This window comes from Mustela nivalis (genome assembly GCF_964662115.1).
Source record: "Mustela nivalis genome assembly, chromosome: 6".
Lineage (NCBI taxonomy): Eukaryota > Metazoa > Chordata > Mammalia > Carnivora > Mustelidae > Mustela > Mustela nivalis.
In genome coordinates, this window is record NC_139025.1 from 82,048,510 (window position 1) to 82,075,816 (window position 27,307).

The window sequence follows — 27,307 nt, forward strand, 5'->3', positions numbered from 1 at the left end:
AAAAGCCATGGAATGTAACAGAAACAAGTATTTTTTTTAAAAAAGGAAAAAATTTATTTACATCTCACCCTGGGAAACCTTTCCCCGGGCGCAGGCATGCGGCACGTCTGAGGCCGCCTGCTTTTCCCGGCGCCTGCGGCGCAGTGACCCTCCGGAGCTCTCCCGGCCGGAGCCCAGCAGGTATTGCTATCCGGCCTGCAGGGAGCAGAGGCAGGGTAGGAGTCCGAGGTTGAGTACTCCTCAAAGGTTAGTGCTGGTCGTTAAGTCCAGGGCTCCGAACTGTTTAGGCAGTGGGTTGCTCAGGATGAGATGCAAGTTCCCTTTCGCCTGGCTACCGTAGTCCTTGACACTTAGGTCCAAGAAGGTGCGAAGAGCACGGGGTCGTGAGTAGTGGAGACTCACCACCGCCCCTCCGAGGAGGAGGCACAGGACACCTGCGGCGGCGCGGACAGAAAGAAACAGGGTAGTCAGGGTTCCAGGCCAGAGTCTGGCCCGCCCCCTACAACCCTTGGGGGCTACCCCTTGCATTTCCTCCCCCCACCCACACGGCAGAAAGATCTCTAATACGGATTACGTGATACCTGAGTTCATGCGCTAACTGGGGCGAGCCCCCCAACCCTTCAGAGCCCCCTGCCTCATCTGTAAAATGGGCATAATTGCCCGTTTCTAGGAACTATTAAGAGAAGCAAATTAGATAATATATGTGAACTCATTCTGTAAACGGGAGACGAACACATCGGTATAAATCCCGCCCCCACCCCCAGCCTCCCGGAATCGATCCCCTTGGTCCTCACCGGTGGCCAGGGTGACCCAAAAGGCGGCCCCATAGTGAGTGGTGAGCATGGAGGAGCCAAGGCGGAGCGGGCAGAGAGGCACGCTGGAGATGGTGGCGAAGGCGAAGATGGAGAAGAGCGTGAAGGCGCCGGTGGTCAGGAGAGCGAGGCCGCCGTAAAGCGGGACGGGCATGGAGAGCAGCACGTTGGAGAGGAGCCAGAAGCAGAACGCCACCCTGCGGAGGGGACCCGCCGCACAGTGAGCTGGCTTCCCCCAGCCCCGCTTGCTCTGTGTCCCTACCACAGTACGAAAGGCGGGGCTGGGATGGCGAAGGCGCAAGGGAACCCTCCCGGGGAGTAACCGACTCCCAGCCTTTGCTGGGTCTCTCTGGGTTTCGACGGTCTGTGCGGACCTCAAGACTTTCCGACCCGAGAGGCCGGAGCGGTGGGGCTGTAGCTAGACCTCACATCCTCCCGCGCCGCCCCGACACTCCCTCCCTCCCACGTGCCTTCCCCTCCAGCGCTCACCACAGCGTGGCGGAGCCGTAGTGTCCCGCCAGGCGATACTGGCGGTAGAGTCCGCAGGGACTGCTCGGCGTGAACTTCTCCGCCAAGTAGAGAACAGGATCGGGCAGCCCCTTCTCCAGGGCCTCCGAGTACTGCTCGGCATAGTTCTCACCCAGACGCCAATTGAAGTGCTCGTTGTAGTCTATGGTCTCATTCAGCTGCTGCACTGGGGTCCCTGCGACGGGAGTTCGAGGGCGACCGGGGTCATGGAGCTGCGCACAACCCGGGACACCGCAACTAAGCTACTACGTGTCGGAAAGGGGAGGTGTGAGAGAAATGGGTTTGGCAGCTGTTGGGGGGGGGGGGGACTCGGATCCACGAGGGCTAAAAACTATTCCAGCCTGTGGAGTCTGAGATTTCCTCCAGCCGCCCCTACCACATTCCCCCAGCCATGGGGTCTGCCAATCCAGAAGTTCACTTTGACCCAGCCCCCTCACCTGTGAGCGTAATATTAATTCCCTCCAGGCCAACGTGGAGACCAATGTGAGCGCTGACTCGTGCTGCACTGAAGGCCTTGTAGGATGTGTTGGTGTTCATCCCACCCACTGACCATTGTGCGCTAAAGTGCACGGCTGTGGGGAGAGACACCAGTGTCGGAGGGGAGGGTTAGGGAGAGGATTGGGGAGATGGGATGAGGGGAGTGGTGATGGCAGGTAGGACACTGTGCAGAGTCCATTCTACCCATGGTAAGGGTAGAAGAGTGGGCACTAGAATGAGCTGAAGAACGGAAAGAGGGTGCAGCAAACAAACCCCAAATCTCCATTTTCCCCAGGTGCCCTCCATCCACCTCCATCCTTACCCTAGGTCCTCTCCCCATCTGTGGCACAACACACTCACCCACAATTTCCGCGCCTATGAACAGACTGAGAAGAACTCTCACCAGCCAGAACCAGCGCTGGAGGAACAGGCACCTGGGTCAGGCCCGGGAACTGACACCAGAGTCCCCAAGACCTCCCTTGACCCCATACCACCTAGAGATTTAGTGACCCTGCAACTGTCCCTTTTTGCCCCATACTCTTTTCCCACTTATATTCCTGACGTTTTAAAGCTAAATTCAGTCTTGCTTTTTGTGCAAGTCTCTCTGGAGCCACTGGCATTTCTGATGTTTTCTAGCCCTGCACTTCTGCCTCTCTAGCCCCATTTCCCAGTCCACCCTGCAACCTGGCTCCCTGCCTGGTGTTATCACATCACCTTCACTCTCCCAGCTACCTGGCTCCTGGTCCTGGTCTTGCCGGCTACTGGAGTCACTACTATGATGAGGCTCAGTGAGTCCAGAAGTGCCAGGCAGGCTGGGGTCACCTCCCCCAGGAGAGGGCAGCCCCAGGGTCCTGTTGCCAAGTAGAGGAGGTAGGAATGCAGCCTCTCGGATATTCCTAGGTGCACCAGTTTCCCAAGGAAACTGACACAGATAAAAATTCAGGGAGGCCACGTACTCCTAGACTGGAAAAACAACTTAGGTTCTGGGAGCAGGGAGAGGTCTGGGGGAATTGCCAAAGGATAAGTACTCAGTCTGCTACAGTTTCGAATCCTTTGAAGAAGTCCCTCAGTCCTTAGGATGGGAGCATGCATACCCATGCATCTCAACCCAGCACATCAGTCTCAGCTGCTGGTTTCTCTCCTCTTGGTCGACTGGTCAGCACCTAAAGGCTGAGATTAGAGTGCAGCCACAGTCTGAGGAGAGGAGAGAAACTCCGGCAACATGTGAAGACTAGCATTAGCTCCTGGATTACTGGGCTGGGCACCCACTCTCCGCAGCAGCCTCTTGGATGATCCAGGTAGGGTCAGTCTAGAATGTCTTACACAGGGCCTCCACCTCTCCCAGTCCTTGGGCAGGGAGGGGTCCCTGCTGTACCAGACTTCTGGGTCTGCTCCACCTATGCTCCGCTGGTTCAACGTTTCATCTGACTAGTCACGGAGGCCCTTGTTACAGCAGCACCTGGCCTAGGTCTTTCACAGTCAAGCTGCCCATGACCCTCACGCCCTAGCATCTAGCGCCCGCTTACCGAGTGACCACGAATCCCAGGCAAGATGAGCAGGAAGCTGGCGGCCAAGGCCAAGAACACCAGAATGACGATGAGCAATGGCACGCTGAAGCCGGGGGCATGCCGGGGCTGGGGGTAGAAAGGCAGCTGGCCATTCCACAGAGTCATGCTGCAACTGGGCCAAGCTGGGTCCGCTGGAGGGGGAAAAGTGCAAACCTGGCACCAAGCCTGGGGCCGCACTTCTCTTTACCCTGTTCCCTGCGTTTGTGGACAGGACTTAAGGGGCTGGTCAAGTCTGAGCTCCTCAACTCGACCCTAAGGAAGCACAGCGGCTGGCTGGCTGCCTTCAAGTGCTCTGGGTTGGCCCAGGCAGGGTTGGGTAGGCGGGAGAGAGGAATTATTTATCACTGGCTAAAGCCAGTTACTTTCGAGGCTCTGTGGTTTGCTCTATGTTTGAAAGTGGTACAAGACCTGGAGCCCTTTTATAGCAGCCTGGGCAGCTTGCTGGGCGGATGGCAGGGCTTGGCAGCTGGGTGCAGCTCGGAAGAGATCTTGCAAATAAGAGGCGGAGGCTACTATGCAAATGAGGGAGCCCAGCCTTCACAGTAAGAGGGCGAGCCTCCCGTCCAGATGTGGTCACTTGGCGCTGGTCTGACCTGAGTAGACACTAGGGCGGCTGGCCTTAAAGGATCCGCAGAAGAGGGTAAGGGTGTTGCTGGGGTTGGGCGGAAGGATCTTCAGAGCTGGGAGGGGTGGGGGGTAGAGGTATTGCTGTGTTGGGAGGATGAAGCCTGGGAGGAGGGCAGAGAAGAAAAGATTCCAAGAAGAAAGACTTCTGATCTCAGCCAGAAGCTGTAAACCAGAGGTTGGAGGGAGTTTGGGGCCTGATCTTTCCAACCCTCCTATCCATGCACAGGCATTCACCGTGGAGTAGGAGGAGCTGCAGGTCCCGGTTCCCAGCTCACTAACCGCTTTCCCTTCCCTGCCTCCTCTAGGAGAAGCAGTTACTGAGGGCTTGGGGATGGAGGTTGGAGGTTGGGAGTTGGGGGATAGGGGAAGGCAGCCAAGCTGGATGTAAATTTCTGCTTGGAACTGACAAACCCCAGAGGACTGGTAGCCCTGGGGCAGGGGTGAGGGGCATCCTTTAACCAGTGTTAGTTCTTCCAGCAGGTGGAAAGCAGGGACCAGTGTCAGTGCCTACCAGGTGTACTGAAAAGAGTGGCATGTGGATGCGGGTTCTTGGTGATGCTTCTATAAGCTTTGCTCCAGAAACGAAAGCAGCAGGCACCTCCTCCCCTATGTGGGCTGTAGGCACGGGGGATACCTGCTCCTTGTCCCTCACTTTTCACCTCCCACCTCCCAGGCGGCAAGGTCAGCATGCTCTGCCCAAGGCCAGAGGCAGTAATACTCCTGGGAGCTCTGCTGACTGCATCCCTGGATCCAGCGGGTAAGTGTCCGGTGCCCCTAGCTTCGGGATGTCACCCTGCACCTCCTGAGGGTGGGGGGAAGAAACAGATGGAGGCAGGCTACAAGATCGGTCAAATCGCAGCGCGGCTCCGCGGGATGGGAAATTTCCCAGCGCAGCCTCATCGAGGCTCAGGTGTTGGCTCTTGGGTAGAGTTGGGGGCGCTCCGTGAGCTGGAGCTGTCGTAGGGAGGGAAGCGCTGACGGGACCGCTCTCTGACCCGCAGGCGGCCAGGACTCATTCCCACTGTCCTGGGAAGTGCAGCGCTATGACGGCTGGTTCAACAACCTGAGGCATCACGAGCGTGGCGCTGCCGGTGCGTCCTGTGATATGGGTAGGAGTTAGGGGGATGACTAGTGACGCGCAGAGAAGCGGAGACAACGCGCCGCGCAACTCCCCCCATCTCCCCGCCCCCGCGGCTGTCTGCGTAGCGAACTACGCACTCCTGGGGCCAGGAGACCGCCGCGAAGAGGGTCTTGAGGGTGAGGATTTGAGGTAGGCGTAGGGAGAAGTCTGTGCGCTTGTAGGGGGCGGGGGTGCTCTGATAGCCCAGCTCCCTGCTTCCCACAGGCTCCCGACTCCAGCGCCTCATGCCAGCCAATTACAAGGACGGCGTTTACCAGGCTCTGGGGGAGCCGCTGCTGCCCAACCCGCGCCGACTCAGCGACGCCGCCATGCGCGGCGCAGCCGGGCAGCCATCCCGCCGCAACCGCACGGTGCTGGGGGTTTTCTTTGGTGAGAGCAAAGTGGGAAGACGCCGGGGGTGAGCAGTCACTTAGCTCAGCGCCTGGGGAGAGGGGCCCTGCGGCCCGTCCGCAAAAGCCCGGGGGACGGACCGCAGACTCCCAGGCACCTCCTCCGCCTTAAGCAACTCTTCCAGCCCTTCTTTATCTCGAGGGATTTGGGAGTGTCGAACACTTCTAGCCCTTCTTTATCTCGAGGGATTTGGAAGTGTCGAGTCACGGATACTTGCTTCTCTAATCTTTCTCTTACCCCTTACTCCAAACCTAGGAGTGTCATTGGACCTCCTTTATAGCTCTAGGAGTTGAGTCCCCTGCCACCGCTCTCCTACCCGTACGATTATATCCTCTTTCCTCCGAAGTGAAAGGAGGAGGCAAGATCTGTTGGAAGACGGGAATTGATTTGGGGGAGCCCTTATATTAATTATATTATTTTGATTCTTACAACAACGTTATGAGGTGGCTTGAGAGGGTACTATATCCCTACTTTGAAAATTAGAAAAAAAGAGCTGGTGGCCGAGCTTGCACTTCAACATGTCTTTTGAGTCTTGAGAAACCTAGAGAAACTCCGAGCCCGTGGTGAGTGGCGATTCTCATTCGTATGCCATGGCCGCAGGCTACCACGTGCTCTCGGACCTGGTGAGCGTGGAGACCCCCGGCTGCCCAGCCGAGTTCCTCAACATCCACATCCCGCCCGGCGACCCGGTGTTCGACCCCGACCGGCGCGGGGACGTGGTCCTCCCCTTCCAGAGGAGCCGCTGGGACCCCGAGACCGGACGGAGCCCCAGTAATCCCCGCGACCTGGTGAGACTAGGCGGCCGGGGTCGCGGGGTCGCGGCCCGACAGGGCGGGGCGGGGCTCCCACCCCCTCGCCCACCCACACCCGCTTCTGCTCCCCCACCCCCGGCTCACCCTGGCGGCTCACCGTCTTCGTGCCCCTGCAGAGCAACGAGGTGACGGGCTGGCTGGACGGCAGCGCCATCTATGGCTCCTCGCACTCCTGGAGCGACGCGCTGCGGAGCTTCTCCGGGGGGCAGCTGGCGTCGGGGCCCGACCCCGCCTTCCCCCGGGACGCGCAAAGCCCCCTGCTCATGTGGACTGCGCCCGACCCGGCCACCGGACAGCGCGGGCCCCGGGGCCTGTACGGTGAGGCGGCGGGGCGGGCTGCGGCGGCCGGGGCGCGGGGCGGCCGGGGCGGGCTGCGGGCTTTGGGCGGCCACACTGGCGGTCAGTCCGCCGCTCACGTCCTCCCCTGCGGCCCCGGCGCCCTGCGGCCCCGCGTCGCGTGCAGCCTTCGGGGCGGAGCGAGGGAACCGCGACCCCTTCCTGCAGGCGCTGGGCCTGCTGTGGTTCCGCTACCACAACCTGTGCGCGCAGCGGCTGGCCCGCGAGCACCCGCAGTGGGGGGACGAGGAGCTGTTCCAGCACGCGCGCAAGAGGGTCATCGCCACCTACCAGGTCAGTCACACGCCCCGTCCCCGCCTCCCCCCGCTCGGTAACCCGTCCCCGCCCCACACACTGCCCGCTGCTTCGCGGGTGACTCCGCTGCCCCGCAGAGCCCTCTATCCTCACACAAACAGCCCCCAGAACTGGAGCTAACGTCTAGGAATGGACCCCGAAGATGAGCAGCAGGCCAAGGGCCATTATACACGAGACTTGGCTGTGGTTATTAGTTATTAGGCCACTGCCATCCCATGTTCCCAGTGGGGGACAGGCCTCTGCCCCTGTCCTGTTGGAGTTGCCTCCCTCCTGACTGCCCCTGCCTGGCCCTCACCTCCCACCTAAGCCTTCCTTGGGCTCAGACCGCTCTCAGCATGGCTGCTCCAGCACTTGCCTCCCTTTTGCCCTGTCTTGACCCTCAGAACATAGCTCTGTATGAGTGGCTGCCCAGCTTCCTGCAGAAAACACCCCCAGGATATACAGGTAAATGAGTTGGGGGGGGGGGACACCTGGGCTGCCGTGGGGGGACAGTGAGGGACACTGGTCAGGATATACAGGGGAAAGAAAACAGGTGGCTGCATGTGATGGCAAGATGTGATAAGGAGTCTATTTATCTTCTTACTCCTATTGGGCAGGGTATCGTTCCTTCTTGGATCCCAGCATCTCCCCAGAGTTCCTGGCAGCATCTGAGCAGTTCTTCTCCACCATGGTGCCTCCTGGCGTGTACATGAGGTGAGGGAGAGGCTGGCAGAGGTAAAGGGAGCACACTGGCAGAGGTAAAGGGTCAAGGACCTTAGGGACCTGGAGACTTTTATACACCTCCACAGTTTGAAGGGGAAGAGAAGCAGATTTGAAACCCTAAATAAGACGCAGGGGTAGGAGTTTCAACCTTAACAACCCCTCCTAATGGCTGGGCTTTAGTTGCTGACAACAGGATTTGTCCAGCAGCTTGTTACTCTGGTCCCTCCTTCCCTTCCCACTCTAGGTGGACAAAGAGCAACCCATACCTTCAGTCCACACATATTGCCACATCCCTGCTGTGTTCAAAGAAGTTGCATCCTCAGTCTTGGCCAAACCCCTAGGAGTCCCTCACCCCATTCAACCTCATCTCAGCTTTCCCCCTGAGTTCTCATCCCATCTTTGATTCCCCATTTCAGAAATGCCAGCTGTCATTTCCAGATGGTCCTGAATGAGGGTTTTGGCCACTCCCCAGCTCTCAGGGTCTGCAACAGCTACTGGCGTCGGGAGGTCAGCCTGGGGTCTGGGTCAGGGGAAGATGGGTCAATGTCTGTTTTGGCACACAGGCTGGGAAAAGCAGCCATTCCAGATCTTGGGTGTTGGCACTCCAGATAGTAGGAGATGAAGGAATGATCAGAAAATTATCTAGAGACAGCAGCTCAAGAGTCAGGATGGGCCAAAGGCTCTCAGTCCTGAGGTGCTGCATGGTTTAGGATGACAGGGACCAGGCTGTGGGAAGAGGCCCAAGAGCCTATCCTGAATGTGTTATTATTATTTTTTCCAGAATGCCAGCCTGAACAGTGCCCAAGCCGTGGATCAGCTGCTACTGGGAATGGCCTCCCAGATTTCAGAGCTAGAGGACAGGATAGTGGTTGAAGATCTGAGGGGTGAGCTTGGGAGCCAGAGGGGATAAGAGCCAGAGGCTCGGGAGCCTGAGGAACCTTCTGAGTGAACCAACAGTCAGACCCTAGGGTACCTACAATGCAGAAGCACAAATATACATGCTGCAAATAGCCATTAGAAGAAAAAGTTTTTAACTTTTTTTTTTTTTTTTTGCTTAATTTGAGTTTAGTGTGGTTTTTCATTCTAAATTAACCTGTGTCTGAATATGTTAGGGGGAGGGGTGACAGCACAATCTCCTTGGTGCTTAGGTCTCTAAAGATTTTCATCCAGTCCTGTCTTGAGGTTGAGGAGGTAAAGAACAGAGAATATACTGCTTGGTGATTAGAACAGTCTTGAGTCCCAGGGGAAGATTCTTGCCAGAAAAATTGCCCTTGATCACACATGATAACATTGTGCACGCCCATGTGTATGTTAGGGAGAGCCCCACATAGAGGCAAGGCTGATATTGGCACAGGTCACATGTGGGGAGTGTGCCAGGGACAGGTAGTGCCAACAGCCTAATGTAAGGTTGCTGGGCGAAGAAGGGTCAGGATGATTCAGTCCTATAGCCTTGTGTCTCTCCTTCTCAGACTACTGGCCTGGTCCTGGCAAGTTCTCCCGCACAGACTACGTGGCCAGCAGTATCCAACGTGGCCGAGATATGGGACTGCCCAGCTATACCCAAGCCCTGATGGCTTTGGGGTTGGATACCCCACAGAACTGGAGTCACATCAACCCCAGTGTAGACCCCCAGGTGAGAAATAGTAATGATGGCAATAGGAGCTAAAACTTTCTTAATTTAAGACCTGTATACATGTAACTCATTTAATCTATATAAAAAATGCTATAGGATAGATACTTTCATCATCCTTATCTTACCAATGACATAGTCGCTAAGTCAGTCCTAGAGACAGGATTTAAATTCAGTCAGCCAACTCCAGAGTACATTCCTCACCACTACACTGTACCACTCCTGCAGGGTGGCCTGGGTTGGGTGCCAGTGTCCTATTTCTGCAGGCTCCCTCCTGCAGGAATGAATTAGGTGACCTTGAAGCTGCTTATCTCTGGGACCAGATAGTCTGGGCACTGGTGGTCAGAGAATATGGTCCTCAGGCACTTAATGGTGGTCTTAGCCTGGGCAGGGACACACTGGTCCTCCCATCGGACTTGCCACTCCTGAGGGGGACTGCCTAGGAAGAGGAAACCCCCTAGGGCCTGAACAACAAGATAGGCAGCTGACGGAGTCCTGTGTTTGAAGGAGGGAGCATCAGCGAGTGCTCTCCCTAATATGCACATGGGCGTGCACAAACACACACACAAACGGGCACATACACACTCCTCACCTCCCATGGTGCCCAGGTGCTGGAGGCCACAGCTGCCCTGTACAACCAGGACCTGTCCCGGCTGGAGCTGCTCCCTGGGGGGCTCCTGGAGAGCCATGGGGACCCCGGCCCCCTCTTCAGCACCATTGTCCTCGACCAGTTTGTGCGGCTGCGGGATGGCGACCGTTACTGGTTTGAGAACACCGGGAATGGGTAAGGCCTGCCTGGGTCCCTTCCTCAGACTTCACCTTGGCCTGGGCCCCAGGCCGCCTGCGTGTAATGTCAGTGGCTGATGTGGGCCCTTGATTCCCAGCTGGCCTTCCTCCTCCTCCTCCTCAGCCCTTCTGGGTCTCTTCCCTCATCTAAGGCCCTGGGTCCCAGATTGCTGGAGGCTGGCAGCCCCTTCCCATTCCAGCAATTCCTGACTCTCTCCAACTTAGGCTGTTCTCCAAAGAGGAAATCGCAGAAATCAGAAACACCACCCTTTGGGATGTGCTGGTGGCTGTTACCAACGTGGACCCCAGTGCCCTGCAGCCCAACGTCTTTATCTGGCAGGACGGTGGGTGGCCTGGGAGAACATAGTGAATGGCAACCAGCGAGAGGACCAAGGATGGGGGACAGGAGCACTTGGTCCTGTCCAGGGAAGCAGGTGCCAGGCAGCCTGTTTGTTGTGGTGCTGGGAAGCCTGCATTAGCCTGTCTCCCCTAGTAGGACCGGACTAGTTTGCAGGCTGCACTCTGTGGTCAGGCTGCGGTGGGTGCTGAGAATAGGATATGGAAGGGAACTTTTTGAGGAGAACAAGCCCTAGAGAGGTGGGCCTGGAAGGGGAATTGTACCTAGTTCTTTACAGGAGAAAGAGGAGTCGTCCCTGGCCCTGAGTGAGATGCTGACTTTGAGGTCTTCTGTGTCCTTTCCCTCAGGTGCCCCCTGCCCTCAGCCTCAGCAACTCACAACCCAAGGCCTGCCCCATTGTGTGCCCCTGACCATACTGGACTACTTCGAGGGCAGTGGTCCTGGGTTTGGCATTACCATTGTGGCTCTCTGCTGTCTTCCGCTAGGTGAGCTCTCCACATGCTCACCCACTTTTCTTCCCCTGGCCACCCCTGCGCCTGCCGACTGTCCCTGCCCCTCATAACCTGCTGGTCTGTGGCATGAGCTCCTTGCCACTGTCAAAGCCCGGCTCAGAGGACCCTGTGAGGGAGGGGCAGCAGCAGAACCCTCAGTGAAGCTACAGGCAAGGGGCTCCCCTCTCCACAGGCTCTTTCTGATCTCTTCCAGTGAGTCTGCTTATCTCTGGTGTGGTGGCCCATTTCCGGAGCCGAGAGCGCAAGAGGCTACAGAAGAAAGGCAAAGAGAGTGTGAAGAAAGAAAAAGCCAAAGATGGTGTGCCAGGTAAGATGGGGCTGAGGGGAGGGAGGAGCTGGGGACCAGATAGGGAGCCCAGGGAGAAAAACCAGGTTACAGATATGGGGAGAAAGCCAGGCTTTGGCGTGCCTGCTCAGACTGATAGAGTGGAATTTGCTTGAGGTCAGGGCTTGGGTATCTACCTCTGCTGAACCGCTCTGCCCAACTGTCCTTTCCCCAGCGATGGAGTGGCCGGGCCCCAGGGAGAAGAGCTATCCCATCACCATCCAGCTGCTCCCAGACAGGCGCCTGCAGGTCCTGGACAGGCGGCTCTCTGTGCTTCGCACGGTCCAGTTGCGGTCCCCGCAGCAGGTCAACCTCATCCTTTCCGGCGACCGCGGACGTCGCACCCTACTGCTCAAGATCCCCAAGGAGTATGACCTGGTATGGCTGTCCTGCTTCCCCTACCTGGAATGCTCACCAGTCTCCCCTCTCAGAGCCAGTCCTGTCAGCTCACCCTCTCCTCAGCTACAGAGCTTCCCTGTGAAGGCAGTGCTGGGGAGAGGCAGACCCAGCACTCCACGTGACCCTCCCTCTGACCCCCTTGGGCCACTCATCTGGTTCCAGCCTGGATGGAGGGAGGGGGCAGGGGACAACTTTTCTCGTCTTCCCTGAACTCAAGGTCCTTTTGAGGGGAGGCTGAGCCAGAGTTGGAGCTCCGAGCACTGAGCGGGCTTCCTCCCACCCAGGTGCTGCTGTTTAACTCTGACGAGGAGCGGGGTACCTTCGTGAAGCACCTGCGGGACTTCTGTGCGCAGTGGGCTCTAGGCCTTGACGTGGCTGAGATGAGAGAGAAAGAGTTGTTCAGGAGGGCTGTGACCAAGCAGCAGCGGGGCCGCATCCTGGAGATCTTCTTCAGACACCTGTTTGCCCAGGTGCCATGGCTCTGTCTTTTGGAGACGGGACATGGCTGGACAGGATCTTACCTGGGGTGAACTAAGCTTCTGGTCTGTGGGCTGGGGACAGTCAGCCTTGACTGAATCGTAGCTTTGCCACTCACTCCCTGCCCGACCCGCCAACCCCACCACACCCAGCTAGCACCATTCCTTACTGTGTAAATCTTCTGGATTTTGGGTCCAGGGAGAAAATGGGCTGGCTGCTGGAAATTGGAGTCACCCCCTCAACAGGAGAGCCAAGGCCCAAGTCAGAAGTGTATCTAAGGACCGGGAGTAGCCACCGGGCTCACCCTTTCTGAATTGGACTTTGGGGAGATGGAAAGGGTCACTGAACTGCACCCAACCCAGGCCTCACCTCCTTCTCTCTCCCTCCCTCTGCTGCTGCCCGGGGGCAGGTGCTGGACATCGACCAGGCAGATGCAGGGACCCTGCCCCTGGATTCATCCCAGAAAGTACGGGATGCCCTGACTTGCGAGCTGAGCAGAGCTGAGTTTGCCGAGTCCCTGGGCCTCAAGCCCCAGGACATGTTTGTGGAGTCCATGTTCTCCCTGGCTGACAAAGATGGCAATGGCTACCTGTCCTTCCGGGAGTTTCTGGACATCCTGGTGGTCTTCATGAAAGGTAGGGGGAAGGTGGGCCATTCCAGGAACCTGCAGTCTTTCAGCGCAGAGGTGACCTGCATCCCTCTTTCTCTTCCCAGGCTCTCCAGAGGACAAGTCCCGCCTGATGTTTACCATGTATGACCTTGACGCAAATGGCTTCCTCTCCAAGGATGAGTTCTTCACCATGATGCGGTATGGTGTGGGCCCTTCCAGTTCTGAGACTCTCTGCTATTTGAGACAGGGAATGTCAAATCAGAGGGTGGGTGAGGAGGGTATGTGACCATCTGTACTGAAAGGTGGCTTAGCTGCATCCTCTTAGACTTGAAGAGCATCTAGCTTCATAAGAAGTTTATCTGGCCAGGCCCCTACCTCTAGGAGGGTCTGTTATCTGCGCTGTCTGTACCAGCCAGAAAATTCTCCCTCCCTAGTTAAAAACAAACAGACAGATAAACAAGCAACAACAGCCAAACCAATATGACCAATAACAAAAGTCTATCAGCCCCCTTTTGGATGCCTTTGGACCTTTATAAACTCTTGTCCACTGTACATATAACTCTTGTCCGCTGTGCTTTGCCCTGTGAAATAACGACCAAGATGAGCTTGGTCATTCTTCTTGTATTAATCACTGTGACATACAGAAGGAGAAACATAGAAAGTTCCTCTATATTCCAATCCTCTTTCTTCTTCTTGCGTAAGCTATTTCTGGTTAGGGTGTGCTGATAAAGACCAGTTTTGGGTGCATGGACTTCTTATTCTAAAAAACACTGTTCTGGTTACACAGCCCCCTTCAGCTCCGTAAGGGCAAGGGTCTGATTTCTCTTTTATTTCCCACCAAATCCACCTCTTCTTCACTGTGATTGGCGGGTATTAAATACAAACTTACCTGGATCACATGGAATAAGTGAACAAATTAATAAATAGAATGCATAAAATTGTGCGGAGTCTTTTACCTTTTCTACCTTTCCATTGCCTTCAGCATTTCCCTGAACTGCTGCATCCCTCTTGCACCCCAGATCTCCACAATTGGGCATGGGCGTCTAAAAGGCTGGGGTGAAGCTGCCTGGGTGGCTGAATCAGTTAAGTGGTCGTGATCTCAGGGTTGTGGGATCAAGCCCGGCATTGGGTCCGTGCTCAGCCTGGAGCCTGCTTGAGATTCTCTCCCTCCATCTCCCCCTGCCCCTCCCCCCCACCTCTGCACGCACTCTCTCTCTCTCTCTAGTCAATCAATCAATCAATCTTTAAAAGGCAAGGGTGAAGCCGATTGCAGTCCATCCCTCACTGGGGGTGCCATCGCAGACCCAGGCCTGGGTGAGACTCTAGGGAATCCAGGAGAGGGTCCCTGTCCCCTAGGGCTGAGCAACCACCATCCTACCCAGTTATGAATCCTGCTCAGTTTCGCTTGGATGATGCATTTTTTGAAATGTGTTTGCTCGGCCATGTGCACAGACGTCTTCTGTTGGACTCACACAAATGTGCACAGTTGGTTGGTTTGTGTCCCAAAGCTCAGCCTATAAAAAGCGTGTGGCCACCGCATCAGCCAGTCTGGGTGCTATCAGATGGGGTGTGGAGACACTCCTGCATGGGCCCTGGGGTGTTGGCACAAGGAAGCAGCAACCATTGTAGCTACATCTCCTCCCCCCCACACCCGGGCCATCTGTGCCCTCACTGGACTGTGAAAGGGGGAGGCCAGCGGCGGCATGGGATGCATTAATGCAAGAGAGTGGGCAGAGAGCCTGTCACGTGAGAAGCCCGTGGCCCATCTGGACATGTCTCTACACTAAATGGACAATTATCCCAACTCTCAATGCCTCCTCATTTGAGGGCTGCCTTCCGTAATTGGTCAAGGTCGCTTTCAATTTCAAACCCTTGGCCGCCCCACCCAGCTTCACGTCAGCTGCAGGCTAGATGAACACCTTCTCAGTGCCATTTCCTGGGTCATTGGTAACCACATGAGATAATCTGGGGCCCGCCCCACCCTGCTCCTGCCTGAACCTGACCTTGCTGGATGACAGGCTACTCTGTCTCTCCTCTTCCCCCAAGGTCCTTCATTGAGATCTCTAACAACTGCCTATCCAAGGCCCAGCTGACGGAGGTGGTGGAGTCCATGTTCCGGGAGTCTGGCTTCCAGGATAAGGAGGAGCTGACGTGGGAGGACTTCCATTTCATGCTGCGGGACCATGACAGCGAGCTCCGCCGCACGCAGCTCTGCGTCAGAGGTGGAGGTGTGTGTATGTAAGAAGTTGTAGGAGTCATGGAGGGGTGTTCCTTCAACATGAGAGTGGATAGGACCTGGGTTGTATGTCTCCCCAAGTCTTTTGTGCCTGGTATAGAGCCAAACACTTGTCATCAAGGGTGTCACGTACAGCTGTACCATTTGTGCACTGGACAAAGATGCCTACTGAGAGGTCAGGGGGTGGGCTGAAATCCAGCCTACATGCCACTCACTGAGCTCGTGGGCACTGCCTGGGATACACCTAGTCAAAGGAAGAGGCATTATTTTCTTTATATAAAAGATGCAGGGTTGCATCTGCCTGCAATGGTCCCCTTTCCCAAATGTACCAAGTCACTACCTCGCCGAGCAGTGACTGCCCTGTGCATAATGGGTGCTCAGTGTGGGCAGTGAGCGGAACAAAGCTGGAACAAGAGATGAGAATGTGACAAAGTCACTGGCAAGTGCTGTGGCAGCCTTCCTAGAGAAGTGGGGTGGCAGGGTTGGGGGCAGTCTCCTATGCTTCTTCCCTGGTGAGGAAGCTGTCCAGACTCTTGTTCTTCACTTCAGGCGTTGGTGACATCTTTAAACCAAACATCAGCTGTCGCGTCTCATTCATCACTCGGACTCCTGGGGAACGGTGAGCAGGAATGGGGTATCGGCAGGTCCCCTGAAGAGAAGTGAAGGAAGGAGGACTGGCTGCGTCAGTCCCTGGGACCAGATATTTGCCCTCTGAAAGTAGCTCTTAGTCCACGATCGATCCTGGCCCAAATTCCACTGCTTCCCACATCTCATGTGGCTCAGGAGCCTGGCTCTCTCCCTGCCACTCCAGGACAGAATCTTCTAAAACAAGACCAGATCATATTCGTTCCCTTCTGCCCTGCCTGGCTTCTCTCTGACCAGTTTTATGGGCAGGTTCTGTGGGCAGCCCATGGGCCCCAGGATCCATCCCCATCTTCTGAAGCTCTGATCTGGTGGTTCTTCTCCTGGCTGGCAAAGACAAGGAGAGAACAAGCCCCGTTTTCCATTTCTCAGCTCCTGCTCCCAGAAACGGGAACTCCCTCCCTCAGAAGCCTCAGAGCTCGGAGGCCCTGGGCTGAAGAAGAGGTTTGGCAAAAAGTGAGTATTTTCCAGAACATCAGGCCCAAGGAAACATGGGGAGAAGCCTCAGAGTCTCTGGACCCGGCCTACTCCTCCTGGACACACAAGGCCATGTGTCTCATTCCCTGACTGGTGGGACACAGAGTTAGTGATTCTTTGACATCTTCCAAGTTCTGCACCCTCATCTTCAGGCATAGGGCCTGGCACGCAGATGCAAGACTGAGATGGCAATAGGGGGTCTTTTGGCTCCTGCCTGCTTTGGGCACAGCTGCAAGGCCTGTGCAGGGAATAGCAAGAGGGAAGGACAGTCGGACAGAGGGAGATGAGGTGGAGTAATGGGGAGACAGAAGAGTGGGCGTAGATGGAGCAAATAAATAGGAGAGATGCAAGTTGGGGTCTGCTCACCAGGTGCTGTTTCCTTCATCTGTTCCGGCCCCTCCTAACCCTGCCAGGTCTCTTTCATGGGGTAGCATTCAGGGGATGCTAGGGCCCCCGGGTCTCATGGTCAGTGCCTCCCACAGCTGCAGGGTGGCAGGGTCCACTCCCCGGCTGTACACAGAGGCGCTGAAGGAGAAGATGCAGCGGGGCCTCCTGGCCCAGAAGCTTCGGCAGTACAAGCGCTTCGTGGAAAACTATCGGCGGCACATCGTGTGTGTGGCGGTCTTCTCAGCCATCTGTGCGGGCCTGTTTGCAGAGCGCGCTTACTGTAAGAGCTCTGGGCTGCGGGCAGTGGGAAGGGAGACATGGAGAGTCTTCTGGGGGCTCTTTCCACCGGAGCCCGGGTGTGCCAACTCAGGCCCGGGCCCCCAACCTCTGGGCCGTGCTGATCCACCCCTTGCCCCCTCCCCAGATTACGCCTTTGCCTCGCCGCCCTCAGGCATTGCGGAGACCACCTTTGTGGGCATCATCCTGTCCCGGGGCACAGCCGCCAGCATCTCCTTCATGTTCTCCTACATCCTGCTCACCATGTGCCGCAACCTCATCACCTTCCTGCGAGAGACCTTCCTCCACCGCTATGTGCCCTTTGACGCCGCCGTGGACTTCCACCGCTGGATTGCCATGGCTGCTGTTGTCCTGGCCAGTCCGTGGCTCCTGGGCCCCCTCTCCCACCCCTATTGCTGCAACCCCCTGGGTCTACCTGTAGGGGAAATAGTGAGGAGACTGGATCTACTCATCCCCCCATCTGTCCCTCTGGGCGTCCTCTTTCCCTCAGGGTGGGAGGTAGGGTCGGGCCTGGGCAGCATCTTGAATGGGGTCTCTCTCAGTTTTGCACAGTGCTGGCCACGCGGTCAATGTCTTCATCTTCTCGGTCAGTCCCCTCAGCCTGCTGGCCTGCATGTTTCCCAACGTATTTGTGAACGATGGGTCAGTTCTGGGGAGGGTTCCCCCTTGGGACATTTGGGCAGGCCAAAGGGCATAATGGAAAAGCAAGAGATGGCCATGGACACTCTGCTCTGTCTTTGAATGAGGGTGAGAAGCCTGCTAAGGAAGCTGAAAGTGACTTCCTTGCCATGGAAGGAAGCTGGCCTTAATTATCTGGGAAAGGTGTTCAGGAGATGAATCAGAGACCCTTTCCCGTGTGTGCCTGGCATAGAGCATGGCCTCTTAGCCTATCCTCCATTCACTGGGCAAACATCTATGGAGCACATCTTATGGGCCCATTCATGTGCAGAGAACAGGCAGGCCAAATTCACACACTCATTCAGCAAATACTTACTGAGTCTTTACTACGTGCCTGACACTGTTTGAACATAGGGATTAGAGCAATGAGCAGAGCAGAGCCCCACCCTCGCCCCCACGGAGCTTACAGAATATGAACCAAGCACTCAAGGAAGCAAATGTCAGCTGTGGTAGGAGAGTTCAAGATAACACAGGAGGAAGAGTGGCCGAGAGAGCAGAGGGTAGACCTGTGGGAGGCTGGGTGCCATGTTCCTTGGATGGACCCCTAGCCATCTGAGTGGTGGAGGTCCAGGAAGCTCAGCGGTCAGTGCTGGTGGGAGCAGCATTACATGGTGACGGTTGGTGGGGGGTGGCTTCTGCCCTAGCCAGAAGCTCCATATGCTTTTGTCCCACAGGTCCCAGCTTCCCCAAAAGTTCTACTGGTGGTTCTTCCAGACGGTCCCAGGTAGAGAGTGGGGCTATATGTGGGGTTTGGGGGTTCTAGCTGAGGATCTCTGCTTGACTTCCTCTTCCCATGAGTACCTCCTTGTTTGTAGTGGTCACGGTTTCTTTCTTGTCTCCAGGACAGGCCCCAGCTGCAGTTAAGCTGTTCTGGGAGCGTGGGAGGTCAGAAAAGGAGGGCAGAATGGGGGCATGCTCTGTTGTATTCTCAGCCCATGCAGAGGTCCTGAGAGCATTCTCTGGCCCTCTTCCCCTGCTCCCAGGTATGACAGGGGTGCTGCTGCTCCTGGTCCTGGCCATCATGTATGTCTTTGCCTCCCACCACTTCCGACGCCGCAGCTTCCGGGGCTTCTGGCTAACGCATCACCTCTATATCCTGCTCTACGTGCTGGTGAGGGCTTCCTCTGGGCGGGGCCAGGCCACAGGGCAGGGATGAGCCCTCATGAGGGATAGGGAGCTGGCTGAACTGGACCTAAGATCTCAGAGTGAGACCCTGAGATCAGAGACCCCAGTCTGTGAAGTCTATACTGGCTTCATTGACCCAGGCCGAGGGCCCAGGCAGGAAGTGTCTGGGCAAGGGGAATGCGGGTTGTGGGGGCACCTGGCTGGGCCTGAGTTGTACTAAATGGCCTTTTCTCCAGATCATTATCCATGGCAGCTTTGGCCTGATCCAGCTGCCCCGTTTCCATATCTACTTCCTGGTCCCGGCACTGATCTATGTGGGAGACAAGCTGGTGAGCCTGAGCAGGAAAAAGGTGGAGATCGGCGTGGTGAAGGCAGAGCTGCTGCCTTCAGGTACCAGGCCCAGCCTGACCCTGGGGGGAGCAGTAGAAGTCAACTCTAGGGATATGTGGAGACAGCTCCCTACGCCTCCAGACCACCATTGAGGTTTCTTAGAGCCCCTTGGGGAACCCGTGCCTTTCCTGATGTAAACGGAGCCCCATAAAGGGCTATGCTTGCCCCCAGGAGGACTTGCAAACAAGTAGAAGTAACCATGAGAAGAGGCAGCTGGAGGTTCATACAGAGAGGTTTAAGGACAACACAGAGCCCACACCCCTTGTGTGTGGCGCGAGTGCACCTTGGGGATCCATGTATACTCCTCCCTTCTCCACAAATAACCCCCCCCCCCCCAATCAGAGATGAGCAACTGGCAGTTCAACAACATTTCAAGAGTCTATGTTGACCAAGGTGAGGATTCACATCACTGTAGAGGCTGGCAGATGATTGTAGGTATTGTGGGACCATTTAATCTTCAGGACCAAGTAAGAAAATTAACCTCATTTCAACTTTATGTCAATTAAGATTACTCAAGGACAAAAGCTCAGCATGGTGTTAGTATAACCTTTGTACTCTCCAGTACTTGCAAGTCAACTTTTTTTTTTTTTTAATCAACTTTTTTAACAAAGAGAACAGGCCTGAAGCTCAGCCACAGTCAGGTACCAAATAGTATCCAGCTAAAATCTGATAAAATGTGCTGCCTTCTATTCAGAACACATGGTACTGGTTTTCCCCCTGTCTTAGTGAGCTGAAGTTTGTCAAGGTAAATCAAATTGAAAAAGTAGGTCAATTTAAAGAAAAGTATTAGGGAAACAATAGTGCAGAGGTGTGCAGAAATGGCCCATCACAAAGGTAATTCTCAAATGGTAGAGGTTTGGTAAACACTGAGATGGTCCTTGGGGACCCCGAGGTCCCCTAACCTGTAGGTCGATATTCAGGACAGTGATACACGGCCTGGGCCTTTCGTCAGAATAAGGAGTGGAGGGGAGGCGAGAAGTGGAACCAGGAGCAGAGAAACTCAGCTCTTGGGTTACCCAGGAAAGAGAGAAGGGGATTCTCCAACTCCCACCCCCAGGAACTCCACTTGTTCAGACCATATATGCCCACTCCCTATGCCTCAGGTGTGTGGAGAAGACAGGGTATCTGCCTGTCCTCAGGTACTAGGAGCAAGCCTTCTGATCCCTGCCCTTGCCTGCCCATGACCCCCAGGAGTGACCCACCTGCAGTTCCAGCGGCCCCAAGGCTTTGAGTACAAGTCGGGACAGTGGGTGCGGATCGCCTGTCTGGCTCTGGGGACCACTGAGTACCACCCCTTCACACTGACTTCTGCACCCCACGAGGACACGCTCAGCCTGCACATCCGGGCGGCAGGACCCTGGACCACTCGGCTCAGGGAGATCTACTCACCTCCAACAGGAGATGGCTGTGCCAAATACCCAAAGGTGACCAGACCCAGGCCAGATGAGCTACCCGCCCCACATCCCCTTAGCAGGCCTTGCCCTGCAGCCCCAGGCTCCCCAGCGTCCCTCCCCTCCCCCAATCCAGAGACCGGTCTTTCCAGGTAATGCCATGGTACCCCCTTTCGCCTCACTCTATAAACATACCCGCCTTTCCCTGCCTCCCTCCTCTAGCTTCAGAACTATTGTGGTGGTGGAGCTTAACTCCAGCCTACTCTTCTTGCAGCTGTACCTCGATGGGCCATTTGGAGAGGGCCACCAGGAATGGCATAAGTTTGAGGTGTCAGTACTGGTGGGAGGGGGCATTGGGGTCACCCCCTTCGCCTCCATCCTCAAAGACCTGGTCTTCAAGTCATCCTTGGGAAGTCAAATGCTCTGTAAAAAGGTGAGTGTCTCTTTCCCATCCTTTGAAGGGGACAGACTGCTGATTGTGGCCCCACGTCACAGCAGAACAATAAGAGGAGAAGCCCTCAGCTTCTAGACACCGATTCTGCTGGGGTTATTCATACGCTGTTGTCCACGTGCTCAACATTTGAGGGAGGGTAGGAGGTATAGACAGAAGGGCCTCTAGTGGGATTTGTTGGTTAAAAGCCTGTGGGGCTGCCAACGTTTGGTGTCTGTGGGAGAGGCTTTCTGGCCTCTTGGGTGAAGGCATCTGGAGTAGAGGAACCGTGACTGGAGCCAGGTCCTGAGCTCCCGCCATGTGTCCCCAGATCTACTTCATCTGGGTGACGCGAACCCAGCGGCAGTTTGAGTGGCTGGCTGACATCATCCGGGAGGTGGAGGAGAATGACTGCCAGGACCTGGTGTCCGTGCACATCTACATCACCCAGCTGGCTGAGAAGTTTGACCTCAGGACCACCATGCTGGTAGGGCAGGGCCGGCAGTCGGGGCAGCTAGGTGGGCCACCATCTAGACTAAGAGTTAACTCTGGCTCCGTTTGGCGGCGCCCTTCCTCCTCTACTCCCTCTCCCAGTACATCTGTGAGCGACACTTCCAGAAGGTGCTGAACCGGAGTCTGTTCACGGGCCTGCGCTCCATCACCCACTTCGGCCGCCCCCCATTCGAGCCCTTCTTTAAGTCCCTGCAGGAGGTCCACCCGCAGGTCAGTCCCACCTCACCTGTCCTGGGACCCTGGCCCTCCCCTGCCAGGATATCCTGCCCTCAAGCACCCTACAGATGTAATCTGAGTGGAGGACCACCCCATGCCAGCCCCAGGATAGGATCAAAAGTTGGAGGAAGGCTTCAAGCCCAAACCCCTGCTGTCCCCAGCTCAAGCCTCCCGCTTCGGGCCAGGGGTCAGTTCGCTGGTCATTCCAGCAAGCTTGAGAAGCGGCTTCTTCCCAGGGTGAGCATCTTAAGCTTTCAGGCCTCTCCTCTCTGCAACCATTCTCCTCAACACACTTGACAGGTACCAAAGATTGGAGTGTTCAGCTGTGGCCCTCCAGGAATGACCAAGAATGTAGAGAAGGCCTGTCAGCTCATCAACAGGCAGGACCAGGCCCACTTCGTGCACCACTATGAGAACTTCTGAGAACCTCTGAGAACTTCCTGGTTCCTGTTTCCCCTCTGTGGACCAGCCCTACCGGCAGCTTCTTTGTCAGAATCCACCTCAGGCCTCAGCTAGAAAGCTGGATGAGCCCCTCCCTCATGGCCCTCTCTGAGAAGGTAGAAAAGATCCCTCCAGCTCTAGTCACAGCAGGTTATGGCAAACAAAAGTAGTGTGGGGACAGCCCCTGCCTTGTAACATCTGTAGAGGTGAAGAGATACAATAGGGTTTGCCTCTGATAGGTCCCCATGTCTCTGTTTTCCTTGCACAAAATCAGTGTGTTTCTTTGGTATTTTCCTGACAAAGGCATTTAAGGGACGATGGGGTGGGGATATCTGATGTGAAGAGAGAGCTAAGTGAGACTCACCTCAGAGCCTATCTCAGAAGCCATGATGCTTAGAACCTGGATAGTCAAACTGCCTCTATTCAGTTTCTGAGGCCTTGTTCCTCCAGCTCCACCCACAACCCCTTCTTGCCCCTAAAGAGAGCTCAAAGAACAAATATGGCTCCCTAGTCCTGATGTTCCCATGGTCAACTAGTAATGCCTGCGGCTGTGATCTTTCTGTGGCCCCTCTTTGAGCTTATGGAACAACCTCTGGGCTCTGAGACCAAGGTAGTCTAGCCTGTCTGCCAGATGCTGAGAACTCCCTTTTAGTTCCCTACTTCCACAGGAGCGGGGTGACCAGCTGTCCTGGTTTGCCCAGGGCTCTCCCTGTACAACCACCAAAGGTCTCCTGTCCTCAGAAACACCTCAGTCCCAGGCAACTCCTCCTCACAGGAGGCAGCCTGGGATGTCACTTCCACACTGGGCTCTTTGAGACCTTGCTTTTCCTTCTGTAACTGACCCTTTCGTAAAAAGTTGGGCTTTAGCTTTTTAAATATAAATTGAAGTATAATTTTCATACAGCAAAGGATACAAATCTTAAAGTTACATGTACATGTACATGTGGTAATACTACTCAAGTCAAGACATACGACATTTCCATCACCCCAGGAACTTCCTTGTACCCTTTCCAGTCAGTCTCCCCCAACCAGTAGAAGCAACCACTGATGTGATTCTTGTTACTCCAGATTAGTTTTGGTCATACTGAATGTATCCTTTGGAAACTGGCTTCTTTCACTAAGCAGAATGTCTTTATGATTCATCCATATTGTGTGTTATCAATAGTATATTCATTTTCATGCTGAGTTGTATTCCGTTACAGAGATGTACCAAAATGTTTATCCTTCCTTCCACTGATGGACATTTGGGTTGTTTCTAGTTTTTTATAATTCTCAATAAAGCGTCAATGAACATTCTCGTACCTGTCTTTGTTGGACCTAGTGCACTCATTCTTCTTGGGTATATATCTAGTAATGGAGTTGCTGGATCATGGAGTCTCCAACCAACATGAGGGAGGGAGAATTTCTGTCCATCTCCACATGCCTGCCCCAAGCTCCTCTCTTCCTTGGTCCCACCCAACCTCTTCTTCCAGGCCAAATGCCTTTGGCTCCCAACCTTTTATATTGAAGAATCTCTCTGGCAAAAGTGGAAGAATGCTGGATCAGAGACCAGAATTCTGGGGCCAACTTTACCCCTAAGTAGCTACAGAGGAAAAAAACCCTTAACTTCTCTGAGCCAGTTTCCTCATGTATTAAAATGTCTATGTGGGTATTAGGAAGTCAGATACCAATACAGGCACAGAAAATGTTTCAGATGAGAAAATGTATATGCTGTGTGCCAGTCTCAGCCTAAAATAATTAGTGCTATAGCTGGACCAGTCCTTGGGTTTCTCCTTCTGATTGTAAGATGTCCATAGCAATAACCATCAGGGGACTTTGAAAGAGATGAAGCTTATTACTTTTAAGAGTTGGAAATTACATGGCACACCTGGGGCCACACAGTGAGGTCATAGTTCAGGCCTGGGGTTCTGCTTCTATTGGGGTAGAGGATGGGTGTTTAGGGTTTTGCAAGCTCACTCTTTATTGGTGAATTTAAAACATAAGAGTGGAGGGGTGTCTGGTGAGCTGGGTTGGTAGGTGGAGCACGCAACTCTTTTGGTCTCACGGTTGTGAGTTTGAGTCCCAAGTTAGGTGGAGAGTACTTAAAAATAAAGTCTTTTAAAAAACCCATAAGAGGGGTGCCTGGGTGGCTCAGTCATTTAAGCATCTGACTCTTGATTTTGGCTCAGGTCATGAATCGAGCCCCAACATGGAACCTGCTTAAAATTCTCTTTCTGCCCCTCACCCCCATCTCTAAAAAATAAAAATTAAAAAAAACCCATAAGGGTGGGAATTGAAAGTACAGGAAGAGAAAAAGAAAGAAGCTCAAATAGTTATCAAACTCAATGTAGATTTCTTAAACAATGGAGCTTTGAGTGGTGAGGTGGGAGGGATTGTGGCCCGGCTCTTTATCTAGTCGTGTGGTGTGGCTGGCAATGTGTTTATTCAAGATAGCTATCTTTTCAATGACTGCCTCTTTTTTTCCGTATTTATTGAGAAATAATTAACCTGTATCACTCTATTACTGTATAAGTTTAAGGAGTTCAGCATAATGGTTTGATTTACATATATTGTGAAATGATCACCACAATTGCTTCAGCTAACATTCATCATCTCATATAACTACCATAAAAAGAAAAGAAAAAAATCATTTTTTTTCCGCTTGTGATGAGAACTTGTAGGAGTCACTCTCTCTCATTTTTTTTTTTTTTTTTTAGATTTCATTTATTTATTTGACAGAAGGAGACCACAAGAGAAGGAACACAAGCAGGGGTAGTGGGAGAGGGAGAAGCAGGCTTGCCACTGAGCAAGGAGATCATTCAGGGCTCGATTCCAGAACCCTGGGATCATGACCTGAGCCGAAGGCAGACATTTAATGACTGAGCCACCCAGGTCCTCCAGGACTTACTCTCATAACATCTTTCCTGTGTATCATACAGCAGCGTTAGCTAATGTAATGTTGTACATTACATCCCTAGAACTTATATATCTTATAACTGGAAGTTTGTACCTTTTGATCCCCTTCCTCTACTTCCCCCTCCCCACACCCACCTCTGGTAACCACAAATCTGATCTCTTTTTCTATGAGTTTGGTGGCTTTTTCTGTTATTGTTCCATGTATAGGCGAGATCATACAGGGTTTGTCTTTCACCATGTGACTTATTTCACTTGCCATAAAGCCTTCCAGCTCCATCGATGCTACCACAAAGGTAGGATTTCCTCTTTTTTTATGACTGAATAATGGTCCACATATATATTTACATACCACAACTTCTCTATCCATTTATCCATCGAAGGACACTCAAGTTGTTTCTGTGTCTTGGTTAACACAAATGCCTCTATGAATAAGGCAGTACAAATACCTTTTCAAGTTAACATTTTTGTTTCCTTTAGACATATTCCCAGAGGTGGAATTGCTGGGTCATATGGTAGTTCTGTGTTTTCTTTTTAGAGGATCTTCCATACTGTTTTTCACAGTGGCTGTACCAAATTACAATCCTCCTAACGGAACAGTGCACAAGGGTTCCCTTTTCTCCACAGCCATGTCAGCATTTGTTGTCTCTTATCTTTTTGATGATGGCTATTCTAATAGGTGTGAGGTTTTAGTGTGCACATCCCTAATGACTAGCAATATTGATAATCTTTTAATGTACCTGTTGATCTTTTTTATGTCTTCTGTGGTCCTTTGACGATTTTTTTTTTTAAGATTTTATTCACTTGTGAAAGAGAGAGAAAGAGAGCAGGGGGAGGAGCTGAGGGAGAGGGACGAGCAGACTGTGCACTGAGCATGGAGCCCAATACAGGGTTCTATCCCAGGACCCTGAGATGATGACCTGAGCTGAAACCAAGAATCAGATGCTCAACTGTGCCAATGCCTTGGCAATCAAAAGTTAAGTTAGTCACTTGCATTTAAAAAGAAATAGAGGAGCACCTGGGTGGCTCAGTGGGTTAAAGCCTCTGCCTTTGGCTCAGGTCATGATCCCAGGGTCTGGGGTCGAGCCCGGCGTCGGGGGGGTCTCTGCACAGCAGGGAGCCTACTCCCCCCCCCCACCTCTGCCTGCCTCTCTGCCTACTTGTGATCTCTGTCTGTCAAGTAACAACTAAAATCTTAAAAAAAAATTAAAAATAAATAGAAAAGGAAGATGGAAAGAAGGAAGAAGGAAGGAAAGTGAAAGGAAGAAAGAAAGAAAGAGAAAGGGAAGGGGGAAAGAGGGAAGAAAAAATGATCAGGGCTTGCACTACAGTATAAGAATATATTGTATAATTGCAATATGTGATGTTTATTAATCTACCTATTTATTAACAGCACCAAGCCTATGAGCTTCCAGCCCTCCTGCTCCTCACTGGTGCACAACCAGTGATTAATCCTAAACTCTAGTCTCTTAAATCTTGACCTTAGCTTATTATTCCTAAATCTGGCCCATCAGTGCCTTCCTAATTCCTTTCTAAAGACTGAGTCTTTTTATTTATTTATTCTTGTTAAAGATTTTATTTATTTATTTGACAGAGATCACAAGTAGGCAGAGAGAGAGGAGGAAGCAGGCTTCCCACTGAGCGGAGAACCCAATGCGGGGCTCGAACCAAGGAACCTGAGATCAGGACCCGAGCTGAAAGCAGAGGCCTCAACCCATTGAGCCAACCAGGTGCCTCTAAAGACTGAATCTTTTAAAAGATAAAGTATTTATCTTCCCCATCTTAACTCACCTCTTCTTGCCAGACTAGAGGATGATATTGATGATATTGATATGATTATCCATAACACTCTACTCAGCCCCACCCTCCCTGCCATGCTAGGGCCCGAGGATTTCCTGAAGACTCCATGATCATGCTTGGCCAGACACCACAAAATGTCAAGTGCATGTCTAGCTGGAAAGCAGGACATGCCATCATGATCTTGAATAGCTCAGGTGGCACTCAGCTCTCCTGGCCTCAGTTCTGACTCCCCACTCCAGGCAGGTTCTACATGTCAACCCTAGTCACATATATATATTTTTTTAAGATTTTATTTTTATTTATTTATTTGACAGAGAGTGAGAGAGCACAAGCAGGGGGAGTAGAGGGGGAGGGAGAAGCAGAATCCCTGCTGAGCAGGAAGCCTGATGTCGGACTCGATCCCAGGATCCTGGGATTATGACCTGAGTCAAAAGCAGAAGCTTAAAAATAAAAAATTATAATAAATAAATAAATAAATAAATAAAAAGCAGAAGCTTAACCATCTGAGCTACCCAGGCGCCGCTGGTCATATATTCTTGTGATCTGTCTACTCAGCCTAACATTGCCCAGTGATCCATTGGTTGCTG

The 27,307-nt window shown here is 53.6% G+C and overlaps 2 protein-coding genes across 6 annotated transcripts; one reads left to right on the top strand and one right to left on the bottom strand.

The window, feature by feature from the left end:
* Nucleotides 1-30: 30 nt before the first annotated feature.
* On the bottom strand, nt 31-6,538 carry DUOXA2 (dual oxidase maturation factor 2). 3 transcript variants are annotated; one of them, XM_082734281.1, is made up of 7 exons: nt 6,453-6,538; nt 3,344-3,516; nt 2,178-2,235; nt 1,778-1,912; nt 1,302-1,515; nt 795-1,009; nt 31-434 (listed from the first exon to the last, which is right to left on the bottom strand). In XM_082734281.1, exons 2-7 carry the CDS (start codon nt 3,488-3,490, stop codon nt 241-243), a joined length of 963 nt encoding a protein of 320 aa, XP_082590407.1. In that variant the 5' UTR covers nt 3,491-3,516; nt 6,453-6,538; the 3' UTR covers nt 31-240. The 3 variants fall into 3 exon arrangements, with proteins under 3 accessions (XP_082590407.1, XP_082590406.1, XP_082590408.1); XM_082734280.1 differs by lacking the exon at nt 2,178-2,235 and adding an exon at nt 4,812-5,110 and having other exon boundaries at nt 6,453-6,522; XM_082734282.1 differs by lacking the exon at nt 6,453-6,538 and adding an exon at nt 4,812-4,887.
* On the top strand, nt 3,958-23,329 carry DUOX2 (dual oxidase 2). Of its 3 annotated transcripts, XM_082734266.1 has the most exons (34): nt 3,958-4,025; nt 4,686-4,769; nt 5,014-5,103; nt 5,358-5,522; nt 6,144-6,331; nt 6,472-6,673; nt 6,819-6,985; nt 7,390-7,450; nt 7,603-7,699; nt 8,125-8,215; nt 8,490-8,592; nt 9,178-9,341; nt 9,947-10,122; nt 10,350-10,468; nt 10,830-10,967; nt 11,188-11,301; nt 11,495-11,697; nt 12,003-12,188; nt 12,605-12,830; nt 12,910-13,003; nt 14,852-15,033; nt 15,591-15,660; nt 16,056-16,139; nt 16,643-16,827; nt 16,972-17,202; nt 17,387-17,486; nt 18,197-18,246; nt 18,506-18,633; nt 18,884-19,037; nt 20,229-20,461; nt 20,703-20,861; nt 21,190-21,345; nt 21,453-21,581; nt 21,888-23,329. In XM_082734266.1, the coding sequence occupies exons 2-34, from the start codon at nt 4,700-4,702 to the stop codon at nt 22,008-22,010; spliced, it is 4,638 nt and encodes a 1,545-aa protein (XP_082590392.1). In that variant the 5' UTR covers nt 3,958-4,025; nt 4,686-4,699; the 3' UTR covers nt 22,011-23,329. The 3 variants fall into 3 exon arrangements, with proteins under 3 accessions (XP_082590392.1, XP_082590393.1, XP_082590394.1); XM_082734267.1 differs by lacking the exons at nt 3,958-4,025; nt 4,686-4,769; nt 5,014-5,103; nt 5,358-5,522 and having other exon boundaries at nt 6,240-6,331; nt 6,860-6,985; nt 16,574-16,827; XM_082734268.1 differs by lacking the exons at nt 3,958-4,025; nt 4,686-4,769; nt 5,014-5,103; nt 5,358-5,522; nt 6,144-6,331 and having other exon boundaries at nt 6,458-6,673; nt 6,860-6,985; nt 16,574-16,827.
* The last annotated feature ends 3,978 nt before the right edge of the window (nt 23,330-27,307 follow it).